The sequence below is a fragment of the Ischnura elegans genome, chromosome 3 (assembly GCF_921293095.1).
Source record: "Ischnura elegans chromosome 3, ioIscEleg1.1, whole genome shotgun sequence".
NCBI classification, from domain to species: domain Eukaryota; kingdom Metazoa; phylum Arthropoda; class Insecta; order Odonata; family Coenagrionidae; genus Ischnura; species Ischnura elegans.
Window position 1 is genome coordinate 92,361,081 of NC_060248.1, and position 27,404 is coordinate 92,388,484.

Below are 27,404 nucleotides of genomic sequence, written 5' to 3' on the forward strand. Positions count from 1 at the left end.
ACGATTCCATGTGAAACGGGCCTAAGGTTTACCTCCAATGAGGTCATCACCCAAATGAATGCCTATTTTGAGGAGCTTCCAAAATCCTACTACATACATATTTGGATGACTTTTGGAGAAATGCTTGCAAAAATGTATAGAGCTAATAGGAGATTATGTTGGAAAAAAATTATCCAAATGTATTTGTTTTTCTACCTTTCTTTAAACACTTATTGAACCATCCTCTTACTTTGCTACCTAGGCTGTGTGCCTCATTGTATCATGAATATTTTACGTACCTATGTCTACAAAGATTGCATACATATTTTATAACTTAATCATTATCACATAACTGATAATTTCAGGCTTTACTTTGTGAAACCTCTCCATATTGGAAATAAAGAAGAAGATGTAACCACGTTACGAAACCCAGGTCGTGTCCATATTAAATAGTGAACCTTACAAAGTTCTATTTCTTTATTTCCAATAATCATCATCAGTTTAATGTGGCGATGACTAGAGGATAGGAATATTGCTTTCTCAAAAATATTCGTATGATTATTTAGTACACCAATCTATTCCACCAGGTGTATCTTAGAGATAAAACAATTCAATGAAAACATACCTATTCTAATTAATTTATCTCTAGCTTCTAAGACTCGATATTTTTCCTCAGATGTTTTAGCTGGTTTCTTAAGAACTTCTTGTAAGTCTGGCACCGAGGCAGTCTTACTGAACACCACATCAACAGGAGATGGAGCAATATCTGCTTTCTCCTTCCTCTTGCCTCTAGCCCTTGGCACTTTTGCTGGTTTAACATCTTCCGCTTTGCTAGTCGATGGAGATGACTCTGATACTTTTCTTCTGAAAAATGAACAGAGAATCAATTATTTTAGAGATTCAATAATCTTTTTTTAAGGAAAGAGGTGAGAATAAGGAAAGGGGTGAGACAAGGGTGTGCACTATCCCCCTTAATTTTTAATGTTTACATAGAGAAAGCGATCAATGAAATCAAGGAGAAAGCTTCAGGTGTCAATATCCACGGAGATTAGGATTTTTTACTAATAATGATGATGATGACGGAAAGGGAAAGCCTAAATGTGTAATAGAAAAAAATATGGATAATTTTAAAATGATAATTATTTCAGCAGCTTTTACTTCAGTTGCCGGGGTCGCCATCGGATTCACTATGTTCGACTTCGGAAATGGAATCGTCGCTTCCATCACACACAGATGATCATGGATTGAACAGATAGTCCTTGGACTTATGTTTCCGATTCACTTCCAGACTGATCTTCTTTGAATTCCCATAAAACAGCAAGAACACTCTCTGGTGTACGATATTCCCTAGCAGCCACTTGAGTGGCGACAGTTCTCTTTCCTTTATATCTTTCTTGACTGCTTACTTTCTTCCTCAACTTGCTACTGACATGCATGGGAAAAAATCTACAAACCAAAGCAAAATGTGGTAGACTCTTCTCTGGTTGCATTAGAGGGATACAGAGGTGGAGAGCATTTCAAATGCATTCAAAAGGATGAAAACTTCAGAAGTAACACTAATTACCATTCGAAAGGCAGGGACTCAACTGCCAACCGGGTGTTGATTCGTACCATCTAAAAACTTGCAGTAATTCTTCTTCTCCATCCTACGCGCATATTCCAAGGGTAGGATATACAATAGAATTTTACACCCAATTCCTCTGCTCTCTCAAAAGGAGACAGGATTTTGCCAGGGGGTGCAGCGTGCAGTTTGGTCAGGCGGCACTACGCCTGGACACCCGGCAAAAGGGTAAAGCCAAGTGAAAATGCCATAAGGTGAGAAAAGTGGAAGTTATTCTTAAACATGATGTGGCATTGATGAAAAATGATATCCCTGAATAGCACTGAGCTAATGGACAACACTCATGGGATACGTGTGATTTTCCAGTGAGGGAAATACAAAAATCATTGAAAAATAAAAAAATATCATAATTTCATGAATTTCACACAAAGCAATGATTGAGAATGTTTTATTTACCTTTGCCGCTCATTAAATATCGAAAGATTGAGTACAAAAAGTCACAATGCCTAGGTTTTGAAATAAAGGCAGGAGCCTATGGGACAAAAACGGCATTGAACCTGGTACTTGCTCGTTCAAAATCAAGCAAATCATCTACCACACTAAGACATACATAGCACAAAACAGTCCAACGGCAAAAAAAAAATTGAAAATATCACGAAAACAAGTTGTGGGTCAAATGACCCCTAGCCATCCTTCTAGGTATAACCTGTCATAAAAATTAAAAACAAAACATTAGACGAAAATAAAGAAGATGAAAAAGTTCCAGAATTTAAAAAAAAATAATAAGAGAAAAATTAATTTGAATGTTGAAAATGTAAGTCTTAAGAGTTCTTCCTTATATACATTTTGGTGCTTAAAGGGAGGTAAGGTAAGGTAGAGGATGGGGTTTGGGTGTCAAGAAGTGGGGATATTGAGGGTTGTGGGGGAAGGGTCGTTTTTTAGGGTCTGGGAGAAGGAGCAGGGTAAGGAGGGGGAAAGAGAAAGGTTCCAGGGTGGGTGAGGGTATGTGCACCTTCACTTTCACGTTGTGGTCGTCCGGATGGAGTCCTCATCCAGATGATCTTCTTCTCCTGGATGGTTGAACCAATGTCCTTCTTCTTTGGGTGATTTTGTGTGTAAAGGGTTGGTAGAAAATTTAAAAACTGTTGCATTCCAAGGATTTATTTCGGGGTCAACAGGGACGGTTGAAAATCTAGGGTTATGGGAAACACTTCATGGTTAAAATTGCTATTATCCCAAACCCCATCCTATGCCTTACCACCTACCTTCAAGCACCACGCCATACATAAGGAATAACTCTTAAGACTTCTGTTGCACTTGATAATGTTGTTTGTAACAACGAAGCATGTGGGGTTAAAATAAAACCCAGTAGAAATATTGCAATGTCTAATTTAACTAGTATTAAGAACTTCCACCACATTGTGCCTCACATCATACAAGATAATGGTATCTTACTGGAAGAGGAATGCATTGAAAGCCGTACCATCTGATAATGTTTCATCAAAATGACAAACCTTGCAAAGCTTCGGAGAGCCATTTTTGCCACTCTTCCTTTAGCTTCTTCCTTAGGTTTTGACTCTTCCACAACATCTGTCATAGCTTCATCTGTGGTCGATGCATCGAGAGATTTTGGTGCAGTGGGAGGCTGTGAAACCTTGGGAGACTTTGATCCCCTGGATATTGATGACTGGCTCCAAAATATGCTGAATCTTTTTGTACCAAAAACTCCTCCAAATTTTTTGGCACTAGCTGCAGATTTCTGGGGTAGTGAGAAAAGGAGCCATTTAAAAATCAACACCATATTTGTAGAAAAAAGAAAATTCTTAGATAAAAAGTACCCATCCTTCACAGAGGTAATACTAATACTTTTTTGTACTAGAGTTAATGTATTTTAATCAGAAAGGCGTCATGTTTAATAACTTTAAACTTTTTACAATTCACATAAACATTGATGTAAAAATTACAAAGTTTAAAATTACAGTGGAAGCCCCTTATAACGACAGCTGTTGGGAACAGAGAAATCTGTCGCTATAGTGAGTTGTCGTTGTTACCGAATGCAATCACATCGTCACAAAAAAATCACTCATCAGGCGTCACCACGGCTGTTTCTGCTGAGAGGCGAAAATTGCAGCATGATAGCCGTTTTAAATCATTATTTTGAACATTTAATTCACTAATGATCATATTCACATGCAATCTATGATCAAATCATATGTAATTATGCAGGATGCTATAAGCCGAGGCATTAAGAAGTCGATTTTAAAAGTCCCAGCTTCAGACTCACTCGTACTGAACTGTGCATTATGAGCTGTTATTATCCTTATTTCTTGGATGCTCCAAATATACATGTCATAACTACCAGTTATGGCTATGCATCAGACTATTAAATGCTAAAACTTCGGAATCTGTTCAAAAATTCATACCTTCTATCTTTCCTAGTAGTAATGAAAATGATGGGTGACTGCTGCAATTGGGTGACGAAAGGAGCGTGATAAAATTTTAGGGTTCCACATGAGCATTGCAATTCTACCTTTTTCAGGTTAACGGCGGAATGAAGGTAGAAGTAATCTTCTTATGCTTCAAGTCTGCCTGTATGAATGGTTTACTATCGTGTTTCAAATCAGCCGACTCAAATGCTATCGGAATCATGAAATCGAACAGCATTACGGCATCTAAAAGCATATTAGTCATATCAATTATCTTCGGTGGAAAGGGTGAAAAACTGTTTCAAATAAATAGAAGGACAAATGATAAATGAAGCCCACTCTTTGTTTGTCTATTAGCAATATTTATGCGTACAAACGCTCATAACCACTGCGTGAAGATAGCAGCCGTCATCCAAGCATTTTTATTTGCTTCGTAAGTGCAAGGGAGAGTTTTAACTCCCTTAAAACATAGGGGATGGGCGGATTTCCCCACCACGAACGGTTTTAACTTATCCGAACCATCCATATTGGCGCATAAAAGAACAGTTACGCGGTCTTTACTTTTCTTCCCTCCTTTGCAGGGGTCCGTTCGAGTGGCGAGAGTTTTGTCCAGGAGAAGGTTAAAAATATATGCCCGTCTCATCCGCGTTGTAAATATCACAGGGGCTGTAATTGTCCAAATAGTCTTTAAGGACCGGAGCCCAGCCTTCCACAGCATTAACATCAACACTTGATGATTCACCGGATAGTTTGTGAAGGGATATCCCCTTCCTATTTTTAAATTGTGCAAACCATCCATCCGAGCACTTAAAATTGTCTTCACCAAGCCTCTCACACAAATACTCAGCTTTAGCCTTCATCATTGGGCTGATGATAGGAATCCCTGCGGCTCTTTGCTGGCAAAACCACGAGAAAAGAGCAGTTTCTAGCTGCGGATGCTCTCCGGGCTGCAGGTGTTTTTGGGTGCTTGGACGCCCTTCTTTAAGCACTGCCGAACGAATTTGTTCTTTTTTCTTTAAAATAGTGAACAATGTCGATGTATTAATTCCAAATCGCCTCGCTATTTCACTCTTTGAACACTCTCCACTTTCACAATCTGCAATAATTCTCATTTTGGTCTTTAAATCCAAGGACTTGCGTTTACCAGCCATGGTGCAAGCAGACGGGCGGAATAATTTTTAATCTCACTGCGGAGGCGCGGGAGGGAAATGACAAAAGAGCAATGAAATGTGTACTCGAGAAATTTATTATTGAAAGAAGAATAGGAGAATACGGAACATGTGGACGTCGACGTTGGCGGAAAAAATGCCGTTTTAAAAGCATTGAATTCCTGAGATGTGGCACGTGGTCAAAAAGTCAACCTGTCGTAATTACGAATGGCGCAAGAGAGGAATCGAGCCATTATCGCTAATACGAATTTATTTTACATTTAAATCATAGGGTTTAAAATGGTTCCTCGGGTAGCTGTCGCTAATTCGAGCTTGTCGCTATATCCCGCACTCGTTATAAGGGGCTTCCACTGTATAACTAAAATTCTTTCAGTAAAAATTTTATACAGAAATGATTAAAGAAAATTAATTTGGTGAATCCAATAATGGAGCCCCAGCATGGACATTCAACAAGGCCAATGAGAAAAAGGAAGAAATATACTATCTAAGAAGCCACGCGCAGTTACCAACATATAAAACTTAAGCAATCAGAAAACAACCTTCCTGGCATAAGTAAGAGGAACGAATGACAAAATAGCGAATATCTAATGAAAATTCCAGTAAAATGCAATCTTGAAACCATTTGTACAGATGAAAACATTTCCTCAAATCAAATAAGGATTGAAGGCTACTACAAAAGAAAGGAGTCTACAAAATTCCAAGTAACTTTCCAGAATGAAATACAAAGACAAGACAGGAATATCATAAAAAATATTATTAAAGGTACAGCAAACAGTAACTACCTAGTGCAGACATTGAGATCAAAAGTAGTGGAAACAGCTGAGAAGTTTCACAGGCATAGAAGACCATAGGCCCATCAAAGGATCAATAATAATAAAGAAAGAATGCAACAAAAATTATTTTATTAAATACACTGCCATGAAGATTAGCCACATCTGGCATCCAGTAATTTCAAAATCTGGCTGCACCAACAGCACCCCTTAATCATGTAATGACATCTAATTAGAATAAACGATACTATGTACTCTGTAACAGAATACACGCAAAGAATTAACACTTCAAGACCAAAAGAGAATCCTTTTTAACACAAAATTTCCTCTGAACATTTGTCAATGATTGCCAATAATAGATATAGCAATGTGCTCGAAAAGAATCACATGGCTATGAAAGCAAAAAGGACATAATAATTACAAAAAAGGAGAATATGAGCTGTTTATAGCTGAATTTTTGCCCTTAAATTTATTCCTGAAATTAAAAAGAAGAAATTCACGGCAGATAACACTATGCAAGTAATGAGTAATTTCAATACAAATTCTAAAAAAAATATTCAACCAGAAAATGAAAGGAATACGTATAATTACGTATTTGGATTTGTCAAGCACTAAGTTGTCATGAAAATGGAACTATCGCATTTAACTACGGTATTTCTAAAACAATGACCCAAATACCACTCAACTTTTCCTTGTTGCAGATTTGAAATCTATGGGAACATATATTATAAAAAGGCTCCGCCGTGAATATTAAATTAAAATATACATAAATAACTATTCTCAATTTGAAATTATAATCTCGTAGTCATTCTGTTTCCACATCTATCACTGGCCACCATTTGGTACTAGTCAGTGATTATCCCAAAGTCCTTGCACAAATACTGGAACTGAGGTATATTAATGCACAGAATAATAGAAGAGAGGTAAATAATACACTCACATGATCCTTGAAGTGAATAGTGCAAGCCATTTTCTTGAAACTCATGTACACACGGACGACCTCCCCAAATTCCGAAAAGTATGTTTTTATCTTTTCTTTGGTGTTCATTTCCTCTGGTAATCCACTACAATAGATAGACTTAATCACCTGGATTTCTTCGGGAGACAGTAACCTTCTAACACTTGATAACTGCTGCTGGCCTTCTTTACCTATAATTTGTACAACATGATAGACAAAAGTTTTGAGCCACGACAGCCTTTTAAGCCAAAAGAAGAAGAAAATTCAAGCAAAAAAATTAGATTTTAATGAAGCTTTGATAAAAGAAGAATACTGCATCTTACTCTCTCCATCTTTCAACTCCAAGCTCCCTTCCGCTGATTGCTGCTCTTCAGGAGTAGAGGTGCTTTTTAAGGTCGGGTCCATATCCGTTAAAGGGTCTGACATTGAGTCATCAGCACCGAGGTTTTCATCTTCTATCTCGCCTTCCTCCATTTTCCAAGTTCTTAGTAATTAAACAAAATTAGAAGCACTTCCTGGCCAAAGTTACTAAAGGAGACACATGCAATTGACCATTTTTCCCATCACTTCACTCATTAACTACCAGCAGTAATCGAAATATACAAAATATAAAATAATCATGTAATGAAATGTCACTTTTCAATCGGAAAAATCTCCCCACAATTATAATTCCGAGGCTTCGAGCTAACTCACACAATTTCAAACATTACCAATGCGCTATTTTTCTCGTGATTTACGATTCGCTTATGTCTATCGATATCGCGATATCGCTGTCGATAGCATATGGCGCGGTTTCAATACGCATGAAATGCGAGGGTTGAGACTGTTATATTTTATGCGAATTTTTATAGATTGTGGTCCCATTTCATATAAATTTATGCCACTTCAGATCTTCCTATTTAAGCCGATATTTTTGTTTTCTACATCACCATTACCTTACTATTATAACCCACGAGTTGGTTTGAAAGTTCATTCAGCGGCTAAACTACCTAAGGATTTTATTGATATTGCAATTTACTGCTTCAACTTTTTATAGGTAACATGTTCATTGTTGCATTTTTTTCTTTTGAGTTACACAAGCTAATATTTATGAATTATTAAGGAAATTCTTTTTAGCGCCAAAAGTCCATAAAAATCCACATATTATGGGGCAAGATACATTTAAAAAACCGAAAAGGAGTCTAATGTTAAAGGTGACAGAAGATGAAAAATATCACATTCTATTGCTCGATGGAACAAATAGGATGGAAGCACTTTTGGAAGAGCTGGAATAATTTCTTTGTGGATGAATCATTTTTTAACAAAGTGCAATTTGTGGACAGAGAAATATTCCTTGTCCATATGATCTTCTTCTATGGGTAGTTGACCCCGTTCCCTTCTATTGCTCTTTAATGGTGTGAATGGTAGATGTCGACAAAATATCTAGAACATCTTCAGCTAATGTATAGAAATTATTTTGGAATATCTTCTGGATATTTTGTAGAAATCCGAATGCCCGCTTTTCTGATATCTACAAGATATCTTTGAGAAGACATTTTCTAGGCATTCATATTCAAATTGGATCCATTGGGAAAATTCAGGGTAAATGACCAAAATGTAAAGGCCGTTTTACACGGTACACGGAATTGTGCAATCTGACATACGTGCGAAGGCGCAATCAAAATTTCGTCGTGTAAAGCGGTGAATTGCTAGGAAACATGCGAGAATGCGTGGATACGAGACGTCAAAATAGCCCCTGTTCTAATTTCGTTAATGTATTCGTGCAATTCCACGCAATTTTAGAAATTAATGCAGCTCTAACCTGCACAATTCTGTGCCCCGTGTAAAACGGCCTTAATACTTTTCGGTATAACAAGAGTTTATTTTCAACTGACAGCCTACTGGTGGAGCATGAGGTGATGGTAGGGTGCCTTCTGGGGATTCTTCTTGAATAATGGAACCTCTCTGGCATTCACTTATATCTAATGGGGGCTTCCTCCTCCGATTCCAAATTTGAAGTTACCAAAGTAGCTTACAATTTCCTTTTAGGATTCTCTTAGGAGTCTGCAATATTATCAATGAATGTTGCTTCAGTGTCCTGCAATATATATAGGGTCTTGAAGAATTTTAATGCAAGTTTTTGCCAACGTATTTCAACACCTACCAATTCATCAGGGTTATGAATGAATGTTATTTATATGAATGAGTATATAACTGTGATACTTAAAAGGTTACAGCAATATTTGTTACGATACCTAGTAAAAAAATAGTTTTAAATCAGTTATAAAAAGCAGGGACTAGAATTTTGATATAACTTTCATTCCATTGAATTGGATTTGTTTATTGATGGTAACTAAGCTGAGACAATTCATAGTTACCTATCAATTTTGATTTCACTGGACATATACAAAAAGAATCTCCACTCAAAAAGACACATTCTAGACATCTAGAAGATTTTTATAATATCCAAGACATTGAAGACATTTTCTAGCCTCTAATAGATATTTAAAATATCCAAGACGCAGAAGATATTTTGTAGACATCTAGTAGATATTTAAAATATCCAAGACTTTGAAGGCATTTTCTAGACTCTAGTAGATATTTAAAATATCCAAGACGTTGAAGATATTTTGTAGACATCTAGTAGATATTTAAAGTATCCAAGACATTGAAGACATTTTCTAGACTCTACAGTAGATATTTAAAATATCCAAGACATTGAAGATATTTTCTAACCATGTAGAAGATATTTTGTGCTATGTGGGAAGTTTGACAGCAAGTCCTTGAAGTGTTATTTCACTTGTTACTGTTCGCATGGGTATGGGCTATGGTGGCTGGAAGAGTGAAAAATTTTTACAGAGAGAAACATAGTGCTCCACTATGGAAACACATCAAGTGAGGACTGAACTGAGGAACATGGAGAGGAATCAGGAAAGATTGAACAAGAATATGATGCCATGGAAGAACTTACAAATGAAACCTTCAAACGGGATCGTGATGGATTTACCATACCAGAACTGCCTAGTGATGAAGAGGAAGTTGAAAATTAAATTCAAATAAATTAAACTGGAAAGGAAACCCCACGATGATCTACCAGGAAGATGAAGACACCAAAATAGCTGCTGGATTATGCTGATCTTGTGCTGAGCGCTGAAAATTATGTAAATGATGTACTGGAAAATTACAAAAAGTTGCAAAAGGAAGAACTGAATTCAATCAAGGAAAAAAGACTTAAATTTATACCAATCTACCCCTGTGGAAGAAAGGCTATTTCTGGTAAATGGGCCTTCAAATTGAAAAGGGACAGGGATGGAAATATTGAAAAGTACAAGGCTAGATTCGTAATTAAAGGATGCTCTCAGAGGAAAGGATATGACTACGATAAACATATGCACCAGTGGCTCAATTTGCAATTGTGAGTCAGGGATGCCGACTTAGAAAAATATTGGGGGGACCTAAACCAGGGATCTTGCCCTGGGAAATTTTACAAGTAGTGATTTTTAAGTTTTTTAAGCATTTTAGAAGAGTCATACGATCAACATTAGAACCCTGATAACTCGAATCTTGATATCTGAACACTCCAGGGAAAATCAAGAAGTCTGACATATTTTTTCCTCACAACCATAACGAATTTTTTAGGGGGCTCGAGCCCCCTCAGGTCCCATGGAGTCGGCACCACTGTAGTGAGGGTCCTGCTGGTTGTTGAAAGTGAACTTGGACTGGAGGAACTGGATGTCACTAATGCTTTTATGCATAGAGAACTCGAAGAGAAGATATACATATTCATTCCTGAAGGAGTGGGAGACATTCCTAATAGAAGTTGCGTAAGTTGCAGAAGGCTCTCTATGGTTTGAAGCAGGTGTCATTGGCATGGAATCAATCCATTCTCTCATTTCTTATTTCTATCGAATTCACTCAGTGGTAAGGAGATAACTGATTTTTTATTCTAATGCAGTAAAAAGTATTGTCATTTATCTTGTGCTGTATTATGATGACTTCCGGATAGCATGTAGCATGTCCGGTATGTAATAATAAAGAGATAACCGAGGAAATAAAATTCAAACTGAAGCAGAGGTTTCAATCAAGGAATTAGGAGAACTGCAAATATTTCTGGGAATCGAGATTTCAAGGAAGGATGGAGAAATGTATCTAAGCCAACCATCCTATCCGGATAGTTTGTTAAAATGATTTAACATGCACGACGGTAACCCATCAAGACATCCATGGAAGTTAAACTGTAAATCAAGGGGGAAAGAAGACTTGTCAGTCATTTAGAGAATTAATTGCATGGTTGTTTGACGTACACAATGAGGCCATATTTGAGTGTTGCAAACCAACCTTTAGAGCAGATATCAAAAATGCCCTTCAGAACAACTTTGGACCTGTTTAAATAGAGATCTGAGCAAGAAAATGCATTGTCAAAATGAAGTTGTGTTATCGGAAGAGGAATCAAGGAATAATGTTCTTCTGGCTTATGCTGACTCAAATTGGAACTCAGGACCTACCTCGGGCTTTATCCCACAAGTTTTTGGAAACATGTCTTGTTGGGCCAAAAACAAACAGACTAGTGTTGTTTTTTCATCTACGGAATCATAGTACATAGCCATTTCAACAGCTGCTGCTGAGTTACTCTGGTTGACATATTTAAAGGATAATTATTGGATTCCACTGAAGTTACTAATTCAAGTATTCAAAGATAATAAGGCCTACCTGTATGCGATCATTGCAAAAGTGGGAACATTGAAGACTGACGCATGTGAATGTGAAGTATAACTTTATCCGTCAACTCTACAATCAAATAATTATAAATGCAGAACATGTATGTTCAAAAGATAAACTTGCTAATATTTTCACCAAAGGCCTACCAGCTCCCAGGTTTATCACACTGAGACGCTCATCAAGTTTTCTTTAATTTTTTTTTTGGATTATGTCTACTGTAGAGTCATAAAATTGAAGAGGAATGCAGTCTGGTCGGCAAGAGTTGCCCGACAACAGCGCAAAAGGAGCGGATAACCCTGTGCTGGCACGGTTTGCAGCCAATCGCTGTTCCCCAAATGCACCTCACACCCTCATCTAGTCATACAACTCTGTCACATGCATATGAAGTACTGAAATAAGCCTGAACCACCAAAAACAACCATTTCTTCTAATATCAAAACAAAGGATTCTTCCTTTGGATCGTCGCCCCTTCACAGAACCCTTTCACCCACCAAACCACCAAAATAAATGCAAGCTCAATACTTTAATCAGTTAGGAGGTTCCTTATAGAACCTGAACTCCATAAAAATCTACAGATTTGATGACCTAATTGGCTTAAATCTAAAGAGTTTGCATCTGCTTCAGGAACTGTCTGATTGGATAAGACTTGATACCTGCATATTTCCAAATCGTCTGAGAAGCGTAAATGGTATTAGACTCTCAGCAATTAATTGGTCAGTTGAGTTTCCAATGCAGAAAATGTGGCACTTACCTCTCAGTGGTACAATAATGGTCAAAAGGTCATCCCTGTGGCTGAGATGAATAATTGGATTCATAATATTTCCACTTGGACTGGATTCCCTCAGTATCTGCATGCATACGAGTTCCTTTTTACATTGACTATAGATAAAAGTGATGAAATCCCCTTTATAGGATGTTTAATTCAAGCAGAACGTTGGGGCACATAAGTCTACAGAGGAAGATGGCCCACTTGATTATTCCTGATTGTTTTGGCAACATAATGATACAATTTTCTTTTCTACATTATGGCAATCAGCTTGGACAAGAGGACCTAATTGAGCTGCAGAAATTATCAAGGACCTGTACCACTTAAAGTTGGTGCTTCAACCTTTCTTAACTATCCTCAAGTATTTCTGCTGTCCAATACATGCCAAGAACAGGACTTGAGCTGTATCCATCAACTCTGCAAGAAGTCTATGGTAGCCCATGAACTTGAAGGCTGATAGGAACAGTTGTTGCAGCATGTGGCAGGAAAAATTTTAAAGTTCTTGCTAGAACCAGTGACAGTCAGAAGTTCCTTTCATAGCTCTTACCTGACATACTTTCCAATCATACTGCTGTCTATTCCACCAATACGCTATCACTAAAGATTATGCATTGCCTCGTCCCTGTTCCACAACTTACATATGCTACAAGGCAGCTTTAATTCAGCCTACTATGGAAATTGGAAATGAAAGTGACTGCTGTGTCCTTATGATTTGCACTGAACAACCAAGTCAAGTTGATTACGAATGAAGTCATGTGTTCCTCCAGCACCTGCAGTGGTACAATGAAATCTTTAATAAAGAGTTTAAACTAGGTGACGGCTTCACAGAGCATTTAATTTTTTATGTAAAATTAAACTGCTAGAAACTGAGAATAAAATTTATTATAAGGGGTTCTATGGAGCTAACACTGCTGGTACATTTTTCTCAAGTTGTTCCTGGTTGAACATGTTTGACTACTTGGTGCCGAGGTTTAGAGAGATGATCCAAGATTCCATTAGAAATTACTAAAATATTTAAAAAAATTATGCAACTCATATTTTTCCTGACTGCTTCTAGTACGGCTACTGTCTTCCTTAGGAAATAAGCTGCCACAAGAGATACTCCTGGGATGACATCCATTTCAGACCAGCCCTGGCAAGACTGATCATTACTGTTTATCAATCATGTTCTCTCTCAGGTCCATATTGCTTATTTGTATTCTTCTGAAGGAAAGTTCACAAACGTAACAATACCTACGGGGAATCAGTAACTGAATTTCCTCCTTATTAAGCAAAGAAACCTAAAATACATTGCTTGTCACCACACATTCTTGCATCTACTTTTGCAGTGACAGCATGGCCATATTTTTTTGCAACTGTGGCAAGCAATAAGTAATTTCAATACATATTCACTTCCATGATCTTACTGGATGTGATTAGGCCCTTGCCCTACTACAAGGCCACATATAATTCAATGTGATACACTGATACATAAAATAAAAATATCAATTCTCTGAGCAACAGTAGGGTAACATAGAAAAATACGGCTACACTGCATTTCTCATTTCTATATTTTTTCAACAAAACTCACAAAATTTTTCCTTACATCAGATGCACTGGCAATTTTATAAAATAAGAACTCGCACGCTCCGCGCGCTCGTTAAGGGGCTCCGCCCCTTAAAAACCCCGGTTCCGGCTTCGCCGTCGACATTTGTGGTCGCTCGAAGACTTTCAAAGTTGGAATAATCTCACCTCAGCTAGGGGCCGGCTTCGCCGGCCAGGGGGTAAGGAGGCGCCCCACTCATTCCTCGAAACGGCTTCGCCGTTCCTCGCTGAAGGGCGGCTTCGCCGCCCAGGGATTGAGTGTGAGTTGAGATGGGTGGAGTCTACAGCGGCTGCGCCGCTTGAACATCGGGGCGGCTTCGCCGCCCGAGGGTTACTGAAGCTCCCCCTCGCCTACGCCAGTCACTACTCGGAACGGCTTCGCCGTTCCTCGTTGTGGGGCGGCTTCGCCGCCTTGGGGTCGAGGAGCCCCCCCGCGGCTGCTCCGCTTAGTCTTCATTAATGCTCTTCCTCACCGAGAGGGGTGCCCAGGGGGATTCGGGGGTTTTAATGTGTTACGCATGCGGTCACTAATCGTCCACAGTGATCACGTAGCGATGATTGTAAAGGATAGTGCAATGCGGAGTAATAGTGGCGACAAGTACCCATAAAAGAAGACTTAATGGCAAGTTTTTCATTTTTTGCGGGGGTTCCAACGGAATACCGGGGGGTTTATACTTGTGTTAAACCATTGGTCACAAATCGTTCTCATAAATTCCGTGCCGATAAGTCCTAGGGGTCCGGAACAGTGGTCTGACGATTCTTTTACCTGGAGAGGCGATTTATTAGACATTTTTTGGGAGGTTTCACGGGGTTATCGGGGGTTTTAATAAGTGGTTGGGGCACCGGTTAAATTGTGACGAAAACTACTCGGAATGGCGACTAGGCGGAAAAGCGAAAGGTTTCTGGTATTTTTTCCCGTATGGTTTACGGTTGCTCGCCCTCACCAAATATTCCGGATCAAGAGCTCAGAGGGTACGGGTAGTGTGGCGTAATGTTTGCGAGAAGTACCCAAATAGGAGACTAAATGACACATTTTACGATTGGGAGGGATTTCAGGGGGATATCGGGGGTTTAAATGTGCGTACTCCTGGCGGTCACCATCCATTTACATAAATTCCGTGGGGATGAGTCGTTGGGGGCGGTGGAATAGTCACGAAAAGTACCCAAAAAGTAGACTTCTATGCAAAATTTAATTTTTTGGGGGGTGTATGAGGGTTTACCGGGGGTTTATAGGTTTTTACTGCCAGCGGTGATCAATCGTCCACATCAATTCCGTAGGGATGAGTGGTAAGGATTGGAAAAGCGGCGGAATTGTGACGAAAAGTACCCAAAAAGGTTACTTATGTGCAAATTTTAATTTTTTAGGGGGTTTCGGGGGGTTTAAAGATGACGATACTATATGGTCACATTCATTTACTGTCATATCTAACAGAAGTGTGCCCTATGACATCCATATTTCGAGAGTAATACAATAAAAAGCAAACCAGTCCCCGAAAAAAGTGAGTAGTGCCCGCCATTTTATTTTTTTAAGGTTAAACACATGAAATCATTTATTAAACGTTCATGTTTTCTGAAAGACAATAAATAAGTGTATGTAACTGCAGAGTTTGAAAGAAATCGGTCAGGTTAAAATTGACATAATCTTGTGTTAATCTTTTGGAAATCGTAATTTTCGGTGATTTTCGGAATATTTTAATTTTTTTCTGAGTAACCAAGGACGACGAAAGAAAATTGTCACCTACATTTCGTAGACGATGTTATGAGCATATATAATAATCATTTTCGTTATCATACACTTGAAATTAAGTCGAGGGGAGCGGAAGGGATGAAATTATTTTCGAAAAACCAATTTTTGGACGCCATTTTGGCTACAAGTTTCTTTAACAGAAACTAAGAACATTACAGAATTACGTGCCCACGTTTATTAGCTTTCAAAAACTGCACTAACCATGCATGTGGCACGTACGGTTCGCGCGCAGTAAAATTAAAACCGAAAGACGGTCCCCGGAAAAAGCGCGATTTCGGCCATTTTGTCGTCCTAGCGACGACACGTGGCGGAAACTTCCGGTTTTCGGATTTTTCCTCCGGATCATTTCCGGTTCCCCGCACGCGTGCCAAATTTCAGCTCTCCAGCACTTCTAGAAGTGGTCGGGAATTTGTATCCATGAGTGAGTCAGTCACCACAAGGGCTGTATATAGATAGGATATGTTGACATTTGTTTTTTAATACTGCTCCACAATTTCACTAACATACATATGTCAAAAGCCTATACATTTTATGACCCTAGCAAGAGCTAATAGGAACAAAACACTTTTCTTGAAATTTTGTTAACAGTCTCCTCCTATATTAATAACATTTAAGAAGACAAATAAATGACATCAACACAACTTGAAAACATTTAGAGGAATATGAGCAGGAGCAGATTTCATGATGCTCTCCATCGTTTCAAAATAAAATTACACCATCCCATTTGAGTGGTTGACAATGCAAAGATGGAAACAGAAAAGAGAACATTCAGCAAACAAAAAATATCAGCAGCCTAAACTGCAATTCTCAGTCTGACAAATATCACAGACTAAATCATCTTCTTGTATGCCAATATACTCTCCTGCCATCAAGTTAGCTTGACTAGATGAGTAGCTGAGCTTCTGGCACAAGGGGCTCTCAAAAAATAAAACTGACCAAGTACGTATCAACAGCCATTGGCAGTAACAATATCACCACCTTGCCTACTGGGGTTCCGAAGCATACACAGCTTTTCCTACCCCTCAAAGTAATATCAATAGTCCACCATTGAAAAGAACCATCCCATGCTGCTACAGCGTTGACAATTATTAGGGATTCTGCAAGCAACATCCACACAGAGACGTCCACCGAGAAAGATCATAGGTATACCATGAATCTCCAGAGCATGAAGAAAAAAATCATTCTATCACCCATTTTCACTTCTTCTCAAGCTACATTGAAAAGCAATACAATTCCAGGGGTTCAATGTCTTGAATGAGGAACCTTCAGCAAAGCAATGGATACTACCCTTCCTTTTACAACAGTTCCACCATTTGTCCACTCCTGCTGGTTATAACACACACAAACACAATCATACACACAATTATACAAGTTCACTCTAATTTAAGCACACCATTACTGAAAAATTTCACAGCTGAGCAGTCTTTGGTAAAAAGCTTTAGGATCAAATGGAGACTACACTGTCAAGAGTTCCACTAAGAATTTCGAAATTTCTCATCTTCATCCCTCTTAGGTAATCACGTTTCAAAGTGTTTGTAAATGGATGTTACATATGCCATCACTTGCTCCCAATCTGGACGTTCCTGTTGGATCATCTTGTTGATGTTCTATGAAAATAATAGGAGGAAAATATTTTAGACCTGATCAAAATTCCAGATGACTTCACCGCAGACATTAAATTGTACGAGTATTATAAACAGAAGGCATTTGATCATTCCATTTTTTCAAATGCATTTCAATTTCTGATGGAATAGCAACAACTGTAAATAAATATTAAACAGCAGAGATTCAAGGCATCTGAGACTGAAGCTTAAAATTGCTAAATTTGATTCTGGAAAATTAACTATTTTCATTTTCCAAATTTCTACAGGATGAATTCCAACACAAACTACTGAGAAAGCACTAATCAGGTGATAAAAAAATATAAAAAAATACAAAAAATAGTCAAACAGGATGTAAGAGCTGGTGCGAAGACTTTGGTCTCTAAACTAAGGCAGAGAAAGAGAAGAAAATAACCTGAAGAAAATAACTATTGAAAAAACAATGAATAGATTTTAGCAGAAAATCAATGCAAAGAAAACAAAGTATTAGATAAGATTCATAGAGAGGGAGACGAAGAGCGTACAGCAGAAGAATTAAGAAGGTGTTAAAATATTAAAGAAGATAGGTGAGTAAAGTGGAGAGCTGCGTCAAACCAATCTCAGGATTTATGACTATTGATGACTAATTCTTAAAACATTTAATAAAGGTCACACTCACCAGACTTGTGACAATGCCTACAGACTCAGCAGCACTGAAGGCCAATGAGAAGTTCTTTCTCTTTTCCGTTGGTGTGAGGGTATCGTAGGGGATGCGTTCTGGCAGGTAAGTATGGAGCAGAGCACAGAATGCCAATCCATCATTCCACGAGCTGCTGAAGTTGGTTATATCAATATTGCGGTAACCGACAGTCTTATTCTGGCACCACTTCAGCAATGCGTTCCTGCGAGACCCACCATTCCTCACAAGAGCTGACAAAGGATCTTTCCTTTCCGGGTCTGTAAACATTCAAGATTGAAAGATACAATGAAATGGATCCACAGTAAATTATTCGATGGGAAAAATATTTTCCCCCTAACCAAACAACACACTAATAACATAGGGTATTCAACAAGTCTAACTTGAAACCAAAAAGCTAAGCCATTACATATATACATATTTCAAACAGGAAAAAATTGTTCAATGATTAATGATACAAGTTACTTTTTTTGAAAAGTTCGAAATATTGAAGGATGGTGATTCACTTTTCATAACTAATTAGAAAATGCTATTTCTATGCACATAAGAGTTTTCATTCAAGAGAATAATAATGAATGAGAAGAAAATACACTTATACTTACTCAGATCTCCAAAACTGGTCCGGCGAACAATATCTAACCTCTTTGCCAGGATGGATACTTTTCGGGGTATGGGTTCATCAAGGTTCTTGCTAACACCCCCGGCACTTTCTTTCAAGGACTCATAAAAGCGTGGGTTGCTATACATGGTATCTAAAATGAAATAAAAAAACAGGATTTAAAAAAAAATCATTCTGCATTGCTGAGTGAGTTGATATAATAATGAAATCTTTTGATTACTATAACTATACAAAAATAGCTCATGAGTATGATGATTTAAGGGGTGAAATCATATACATACGTATCAATTCACGTAAAAGATAATTTGATTATGATAGAAAGAAGACAGGTCCCACTGACACATGCTATTTCACTACAAAACAAAAATATTCTCCTCTAACCTATGGCAAATCTTATAAAAGAGTATACAACCTATGGCAATTCCATACCTGATAAAGTCAAAGGTTTCCTCTGTGTACTAGACACCACTTGGTTGTTTTGTTGTTGGTCACGCAATGGTGCCTTTATGCTCCCATTTCCAACGGAGAAAACATCACAATCTGTGGCATCTGTGGTAATTGTTGGACTTTGGGGATTATTAGAGGGATTTTTCAAAGGCATGCCTCCTCTTGGATCTGAACAAGTGATACTGTTCAGGCTTGAAGAGGAACTACTTCTACTGCCACCCCCAGGACCTAAAAATTTTCAAAGATATTAAATCAGTAATTCGTAGATACAGAGTAAATTACATAAAAAATATCTACAAACACAAAAGAGGGAAAGTGGTGTCTTGGTGGGAACACCAATTAGCTGTTAATCAAAGGATTCTAGCTTCAAATCCCAGGTGAAGCCTTCAGAGACCCAAACAAGAATCCCTACTGTGCAACCCTCTTAGAGCCCTGCAAAGCATCTCCGAAACAAGCTAAATTTAACTCGACTGGGGTGGAATCAAATATATTCACTCGAGTCTCCAGTTAACTGACACTGACTATGGCTGTGCTCGACCACTCATTTGTCTTGAGTTCTCGGTCTACCGCCAAGCATGATTGGATTTGGGAGACTCAGCAGTGACTTGGGTGTTCTCTGACAATTTGTTTTGCCCAAATCTGTGTCTAGTAGGAGTGTTGTGAGGGGCACAGAAAAGTGAGGGACCATTTCTTGGGAGACCAGGCAGGTATGGCTGTATTTGAGAATTTGCCATCAAGCGTAGCCACAAGGTTTCTGATTACTCTGGCAGTGTGCAAGGTTTTTGACCATTTCTCTGTCAACAAAAATGGAGGAGATTGGGTTGACGTGGTGGCTTAAGCATTGTCTTCCCACCCAGTCGGTCCAGGATCAAATCCCAGCTTTGGTAGAGAATTTTCAGAGGATGCCCGATCCTTACTTGAGTGCCTTGTGGAGGGTACTTCAAGTGTGCCACTCCATCTGTTGGATGGGTCGTTAAACTGTGGTCCCCTTGGTGCCTTTAGTAACGAGTGGGCTAAAGGTGACGCCAAGTTTCTCTCCACCCTTCTCTCCCAACCCTTCTTCTAATGCCGTAAATAACCTCAGCTGTTTGTCGCCTCCTCCAAATACCATACTAAAAAGTGAAACTCACTAGCAGCCAACCAATTGCAGCAGAGTATGGAAGCCATTTTGCAGGGCAGTAAGCGAGGCCCATGAAGCGGAACTCATTCTTCCCTGAATACTTTTAATTCACACACCTTTGGCTTAGTGAGAGGTACGGTCTCCCCTTACTCATTCAAACCAACCAGAGTAAAAAAGAAATACAAAAAGATATCTAACTTGTTATATAACACATTCGAGCACAGTAACAAATGAGTGGTGATCCCAGTGCGACGTTAAGCTAAGCAGAAGGAAGGTAGGGGCACATTCAGCCCTGGAGTATATTGGACACACAAATTCAGGAAAATGCTTTTAGTCCCCAAGTTCTACAGGACCTAAAAAATTTCCTCGGGTTTTCCAGATTTTCTAGGTTGAAAGATATCCTAACCATTTTACCACATATGAAAAATTCATTTCCTACATTCCATTAGTAACAGTCCGGCCACCGACAGTTGTCAGATGATAGACAGACAGAAGGTGTAGGGGGCAAAGTTGCCAAGTAAGAGAGGGAAACGCCCACCTCACGTGTAAACAAAAGGCTTCCCTTTGGAAAGGAGGCAGAAGGGACGAAGAGCAAGAAGACCCAAGGGAAGAATCCTTTCGGTGATTGGAAGAAAAGGCTTGTTTTGGTGGCTCCGGCTTATTTCAGTGCTTCATATGCATGTGACAACGTTGTATGACTACGGGAGGGTGTGAGGTGTGTTTGGGGGACAGCGATTGGCTGAAAACTGTGCTGGCGGAGGGTTCTTTGCCCCTCCTTTTGAACTGTCAACGGACAACTCTCACCAGCTGGACTGTAGTAGCAGTTTTTGACGAATCACGCAGCTTTCCTTTGTATTCTACTAAGTTCCTGGATTATGTTCTTATGCACCAGATCCCATATGCTCGCTGCACAGTCAATGTTTGCAGCAGTCACTCAAAACTACTTAAGACAGTGAAATCAGAGTGAATCAAATTGACACTTACCAGCCTTGACTTGTTTGGTTGCATTTTCAATGCTTTCAATCAGAGACTTGACAGAGAGCCTGCTGTCAGCCCTTGAGATTCCCCCAGGCTTCTGCCTGCGCACAGCGAATGCCTCTTGCTGCTGCATCACAGAGTTGAGGATGGCTCCAACGTTTGCCCCCTCGGATCCTGCAGCAGCACTGGCGGGTGGTGCAGATACTGTGCGGAGGGCTAGCCCACGACACTCGCTTATAGTCGAAGAAGAAGAGGTAAGGTTGCCGGTGGAAGATGGAGACAACGGTCTTGGGGCAGCTGTGGAGGACAAGGAAATGAATCGTGTGAGTGTAAAAATCAGCAACCAAACTAAGGCGATAATCACAGCTAACTTCAATACGTAAGCAAGCTTCAAATACTGAACTATCCAAAATTAATACAAATCAAAAACTACCACTAATCAAACAGCAAAAGGAGATGTTTACATTCAGCTCCGGAACATGAGGTAATAAAAAGAATAGATGCCAAAGAATACAAACATATAAACTTTGTACATGTGTAGCAATGAAACTCATGGTGAAAGATTTCAATTGAAAGAAAGTAAGAAAATAACACTGATGCCATAAACAAAAAATTAAGCATACACTCTTCCAGAGGTGAGAAAAAGAATGAAAACTAATAAAAAAGAAAGCAATGATGTCTCAAATAGGTAGGTACATCTAATTAGATTAGAAATAAGTTGTAAATGCTCAACATCTATGGTCATGGATTAGAAATAAATGGAGTGCCCTTGCCAGACAAATTTTGCACAAAAAATATAACTGAATGCAATTGGTAATTTGAACTTCATTTTTGTTATGAAAATTAAACAAATGTCAAACCTGAAGACAGAACACATAAGCTAAAACGTGGTTCCACAAACAATAATAATTCTTCCCCATTTATAACCTTCTTATGGCAAGAGTCTTCTTAGAAAATTACTTTCATACCTCTCTTGATAACACCACACCAGTATTTTAACTGAAAACAACCAAACATGAAGAGAGTGAGGATAATAACCACATAAGAAGAAATTTATTCTTATCTTCACCGGAGAGGTTTTTCCAAATTTCCAATTCCCTTAATTTAACTGGATATTTATCCATTATGTTTAGATACTGAGAGAAATACCAATAATATCACTTTTGTCTTAAAAAAAAACAACAAAAACTGAGACTAAGATGACAATGCAGAAAGGGAGCCAAGGACTCAAGAGTAATGAAGATCCTATAACCATTAGAATTTTTGTATCATAATAAGCCTGTAATGATTATGGAAGACAGCAGATGTTACAACCACCATGTGTTCCTTCAATGTATCTAACTCATGGCTTCTATCCAAAAATATTGAGAATTCTTTAGCCCCTGACCTCGTAGAGTAGAAATCAAAGTTAATGAAAAAGAATATATAAGTTCATGAATGGCAATGATAATGTAAATGTGATCTTCAATGGTAAATAAAAGAGAATCTCCAATGGTAAATAAAAGGGCAGTGTGTAATTAATATGAATCAACAAAGCTACAAAAATGTGTGAGTCAATAAGGCACAGGCAAAGCAGGAAGTGATTCAAACGCCAACCATGGCAGTGAAGAGGAAACAAACTACACCAAAGATAATGGAGGATATCTTGGAATGATAAATATCTCTAATTACAAATAGAAAAACCAAGCCAAATATAAAATGGTGGCATCCCTCCAGTAACTTCTTTTGGATGCCACCATATGTTCTAAAATTTGAACAACTGAACTACCGTACAATAAAATCAAGATTTAATGATGAAGGGGCTAATAACATCAACAATGGCAACCTAAAGACTGAGAACAGACGATTTTCCAGAACTCTAACAACTACACAACGTAATTTGCGAGGCCAGGGTGTTTACATGAAAGTAAAAACATCTATCTAGCCCAAAAGGAAGGAAGAGGAGATGACGGCAACCTAAGACACAGAAGGCAAAGCTAATAAACTGCTATTACTCAAAAGAGAGACAGCTAACGAATTGGTCGGATGCCCACCGCAAGGATGGAACTTACTCAGCGCAATCTTCACCTTCCTCTCTTTCTTCCTCTCTACTTTCACTGTGCTTTCCCTATCGCCTTCATCCTCCTTAACTCCTGCTTCACTGCCCCTCCTCAGAGCACCCGATCCTCCCCTTATACCACTCGGCACAACCACAGACACATCTGTGGACTCTTTCGGCACCTTGCTACTCTGACAACCGCCAGACATAAACTTGGCCCTGGCACGATGGAACGACGTCAGCACTTCCTCCCTCATCAACTGTAACTCAGCCTCTTCATAAGCACCGCTCACCGAGCAACCAGTCGGATTGACCGAGAAAGAACGGACCACACTGCCAGCACAACCAGTCGTCTTTCCCCCAGGGCTCCTCATGGCGCGTGCCACTCTTTTCGTTCCCCCGCCTTCCTTGGCAGGGGTAACGACCGGGTGACTACTGGTGAACACAAACACTTTGCGTTTCTTTTCTGACGAGGGGCTCTTAGGGTCCACTGGACTTTTCAGCTCGACTGAGGGGCTTTTCAGTTCAGCCGAGGGGCTTTTCAGTTCAGCCGAGGGGCTATTCAGCTCGGTTGGGGAGATTTTTGGTTGGACCATTGTTCCAGAACCTCTGGAGGTGGAGGGTGCGGACATAGAGACAATGGGGCCAGAGGGAGCGACAACCACGGGAAGAGGGAGAAAGGTGGGTGGACTTATGGGAGGCCTACCTTTCAACATTTCCGTCTCATCCTCAAGGACTTTAATCTTGTCCTTGAGACCACTATTCTCCAGCACGATTTTCTCGAGCTCGAGCTTGGCTTCATTCCTGAAGTCATTGGCTACTCGCACTGTCACCAACAGGTCGGACTGAAACTTTTCCCACTCTTCATTCTGGAATGAAATAAGAAAATCAATTGTATAAGAAATGCAACTAGATAAAATAATATGTTTGATATGAATTATTAAATGAGGATGAAGACTAGCTTATTTTCCTTACATTATATTCAACAAATATTTGATATGACTGAATTGCATATCTGAAACAACCACAGGAAAATCCTCAATCGAACTCTTTCCATCAAAGTTTAAATAAATAAATAGAATAAATTACTTTTACAATTAGCAATACACAGTTACATAGTTTTACTGATAGCCACCAATAGAGAAAATGTTAAAGCTGTACAAAAAAATGAAATAAGTATTAACAGTTATGTACATATAGAAAAATAAGGCTGAATGTACAATGTTATCCATCCATTGTTAGACATCCATTTTCATAGATCCATGCACTAACCTCTTCTTTTCGCAATCTCTTCTCCTCTTCCAGCTCAGACTTCAGCTCGTTCAATTGCCTTTCAACCTCCAAGGTTGCTCTCTGAGCTTCAGAGAGAGCTGCTTTCAGCGTTCTCTTGTCTTCAAGGTGTTGCTGACTCTGAGCACATGCTCCAGCTACTTCTTCAGTCTTCCTGTGGACCTCTTCAGCTAAGAGAGCCATTTCTGATCTTCCCTGCTCTAGCTGGTATTCTAAGTCACTGAGGGCTGACTTAGCATTGTTCCGTGCAACCTGAAGGGTGGAAAAATTATTTATTTTGGGCTGTAACCACTATAATAATTGGCTAGAGTAAGACATTAGATAAAATAGATATACTTCAACAATGACAGAATACATTTATTAAATGTATTTCAAAGAAAATTACTTTGATAGATTGCTTTTCCCCAGATTTAACGATAAATTTTGGTAGATTTATGTTCCTTGCACTCCAAAACCAAATCAAAGAACTTATCTCAAAGGCAGGTTCAGTAATTGTCTCTAAAATTTCAAAGGAGTGAATAAAGTACATTAAAGAAAATGACCTAAATGGTACTAATTGTATCCAATAAACAAGGAAACTAGTGCACAAGCATGAAACACTGACAGCAGCACCGTAGCGGCACTAGAACAGAATAAGACTAACTCTCTGGTTACACCTTGTAATTAGAAGCTATAAAAAAATAGAAATATATCACTTTACAGGGGATGAAGTCAGCAAAAATAAATGAAAAAATAAGCTTTGTCAACTTTATATGGAAGGGAGACTCTTGAATGTACTCTTAATTGTTTTTACGAAAAGCAATTTCTTTCCCTGAACCTCGCTACACTTCAAGAATTTAATCTGGGGCTGTCCAAAGGCTTTACCCACGATTTCAAATCAGGACCCTGTGATTGGCTGTCAAGCACATTAGCCACACTTCCCCAATGTCTGATAAACTGAACGAACCTCCAAAATACGAGTAAACACAGGATGGAGTTCATGTTTACTAAATCCAAGCTAGCAACAAGGCCTCCACTAACCTTGCACTCTTCTTGAAGGGAGCAAACAGAGTCCTTCAAGCGAGTCACCTCACACTGGCTGTGAGATAACTTCTCCTGGAGGGAGGCAACTTGACTTTCAAGGGCATCCTTCTCTTTTCGAGCATGGTCCAGCAAGTTGTCCAGCTCACACTTGTCCCTCACTTCACGGGCCTGCTCCAGTTCCTCAATCTAAAGCAAAATAAACAATTGCAAAAGTTATCAAAAATAAATGGAGCATAAATATTCATTACATTTATATGGTACAAATGAAATCCATTGTCTAAAATATAACACAAAAACAAAAATACATAATGTTTCAATAAATATAAAGAGCATGTTCTTTGTTTGGTAAAGAAATCCAGCAAAATAGAATCAGACAAAGAAATTATACTTAGATAGAGACATTTTTTTACTTTTTTCAGTCACAAGAATTAAAAATTACAAGAGAAAGATAGTTTAAAACCAATTCATGAATGATAACCCTATCAAAAATGAATTTCAGGCATGATAACGGACAGAAATCATAAAGAGTCCTCAACAAATCTAAACAAGTACGCAAGGTGATACAGAACTTATGATACGTACTTCTTGTATCAAAAATTGAAAATTTAAAAGGCACATTTAAACAGCGATAGCAACTAACCTTGGCCCTAGCATTATCCAGGAGAGTTGAGAGGCAGCTGATCTGAATTTGCCTCTTTGATGATTCCTCCTTGGTGGCAACCAGCTCCTTGTCCAACTCCCTTCTTTCAGCATTCGCAGCCTCCAAGGCAGACTCAAGGAGGCGTACCCTGTCCTGCAAGCGAGCAGACTCCTCGCCCCGAGACGACCAGTCTTCCTGCGCTTGCTCTAGCTGAACTTTGAGATCTTCAACTCGTGAGAGCAGGTTCTCTCTCTCCTCTTGCGCATTCTTCAATTTCCCAATTGGATGTACAGAGGATAAAGAAGCATCGATTAATGGAATGAAACAAAATGGAAACCTCAATCACACATAAAAAAGCTAAATGTATAAAACTTTGCATCCAAGTAGATCTTTTGTGTAGCCATTTTAGCTTTAGAAAATATTTAGATATTTCATATTAACAAAAAAATTCACTCGTATGCTACCATAAATTCTGATAATACACAAGTCACAAGTAAAAAAGGGACATCTTCAACTAAACCAATGGGTAACAGTATAAAAATTTACAACTTACTGCCAAACAAAATTAAAAGAATTTTGTGAATGTAAGTATGTAAAATGTCTTGAAAGAATACATACTTGACACTGCACATAAGGCAAATTTTTAAAATGATAATATGTAATTCTTTATAGTGAGATAATTATATGTATATCTGTGTGAAGTTGTAATATATAATTTTATACACATTTTAATTTGATTTTTGGAGTGATGAATCCTATACCTGGGTATAATAGTGAGATATTTAAAGAATCAGCTTCTATTACGATTGCATTTCCTAGAATATATTCTTCATCATCATGCAAGAATGCCAGATTATATAAAATGGAGTCATACAAAAGTTAAATTCACCAAAGTCACAAATTCAAGAGCACTACACTACATGATCAAATAAAACCTAAATATTCACACCATAGGCATAAAAATGCTTCGGCAAACACTTTTTATGGAGACGAACTGTAACTACTATTTTGCTCAAACACAAGTTCACCTTAAAAATTTTCCATGTCACTTTCTTTCCAAATTAAAATCTACAATGCAACAATGCCAGGACATTCATTCTGGTTTACCCATTCTAACCCAATGTTGCTTCTAAGCATCATCAAAAATTTATACATTTTCAGCTCTATACAGGAAATATTTACACTTTGGTTTTTTGTGCTGTAAATTTGAATGGCAAAATATGCAGCTGCTGCAATAATTATGATGGAGTAAGAATTTTTCACATTTTTAAAATGAAAAGTCTTGAAATTTAACTTATCCCAGAAGAAGGTCTG

General features: G+C 38.6%; 2 protein-coding genes across 2 annotated transcripts in view; both read right to left on the reverse strand.

Annotated features, from left to right (window-relative positions):
• Window positions 1-7,602, reverse strand: part of LOC124156141 (germinal-center associated nuclear protein) — a 58,894-nt gene extending 51,292 nt beyond the window's left edge. Inside the window, exons 1-4 of the mRNA XM_046530488.1 lie at window positions 7,187-7,602; window positions 6,846-7,054; window positions 3,055-3,299; window positions 605-843 (exon numbers count right to left, since the gene is read on the reverse strand). Coding sequence (XP_046386444.1) covers window positions 605-843; window positions 3,055-3,299; window positions 6,846-7,054; window positions 7,187-7,337 — 844 coding nt within the window. The 5' untranslated portion in view covers window positions 7,338-7,602. The remainder of the gene's footprint in view (window positions 1-604; window positions 844-3,054; window positions 3,300-6,845; window positions 7,055-7,186) is intronic.
• An 8,518-nt stretch (window positions 7,603-16,120) lies between these two features.
• LOC124156142 (cytospin-A-like) overlaps window positions 16,121-27,404 on the reverse strand; it is a 526,115-nt gene continuing 514,831 nt past the window's right edge. The window contains exons 11-19 of the mRNA XM_046530489.1: window positions 26,091-26,357; window positions 25,448-25,636; window positions 24,410-24,679; window positions 23,844-24,006; window positions 21,106-21,396; window positions 18,984-19,229; window positions 18,538-18,687; window positions 17,918-18,195; window positions 16,121-17,265 (exon numbers count right to left, since the gene is read on the reverse strand). Coding sequence (XP_046386445.1) covers window positions 17,176-17,265; window positions 17,918-18,195; window positions 18,538-18,687; window positions 18,984-19,229; window positions 21,106-21,396; window positions 23,844-24,006; window positions 24,410-24,679; window positions 25,448-25,636; window positions 26,091-26,357 — 1,944 coding nt within the window. The 3' untranslated portion in view covers window positions 16,121-17,175. The remainder of the gene's footprint in view (window positions 17,266-17,917; window positions 18,196-18,537; window positions 18,688-18,983; window positions 19,230-21,105; window positions 21,397-23,843; window positions 24,007-24,409; window positions 24,680-25,447; window positions 25,637-26,090; window positions 26,358-27,404) is intronic.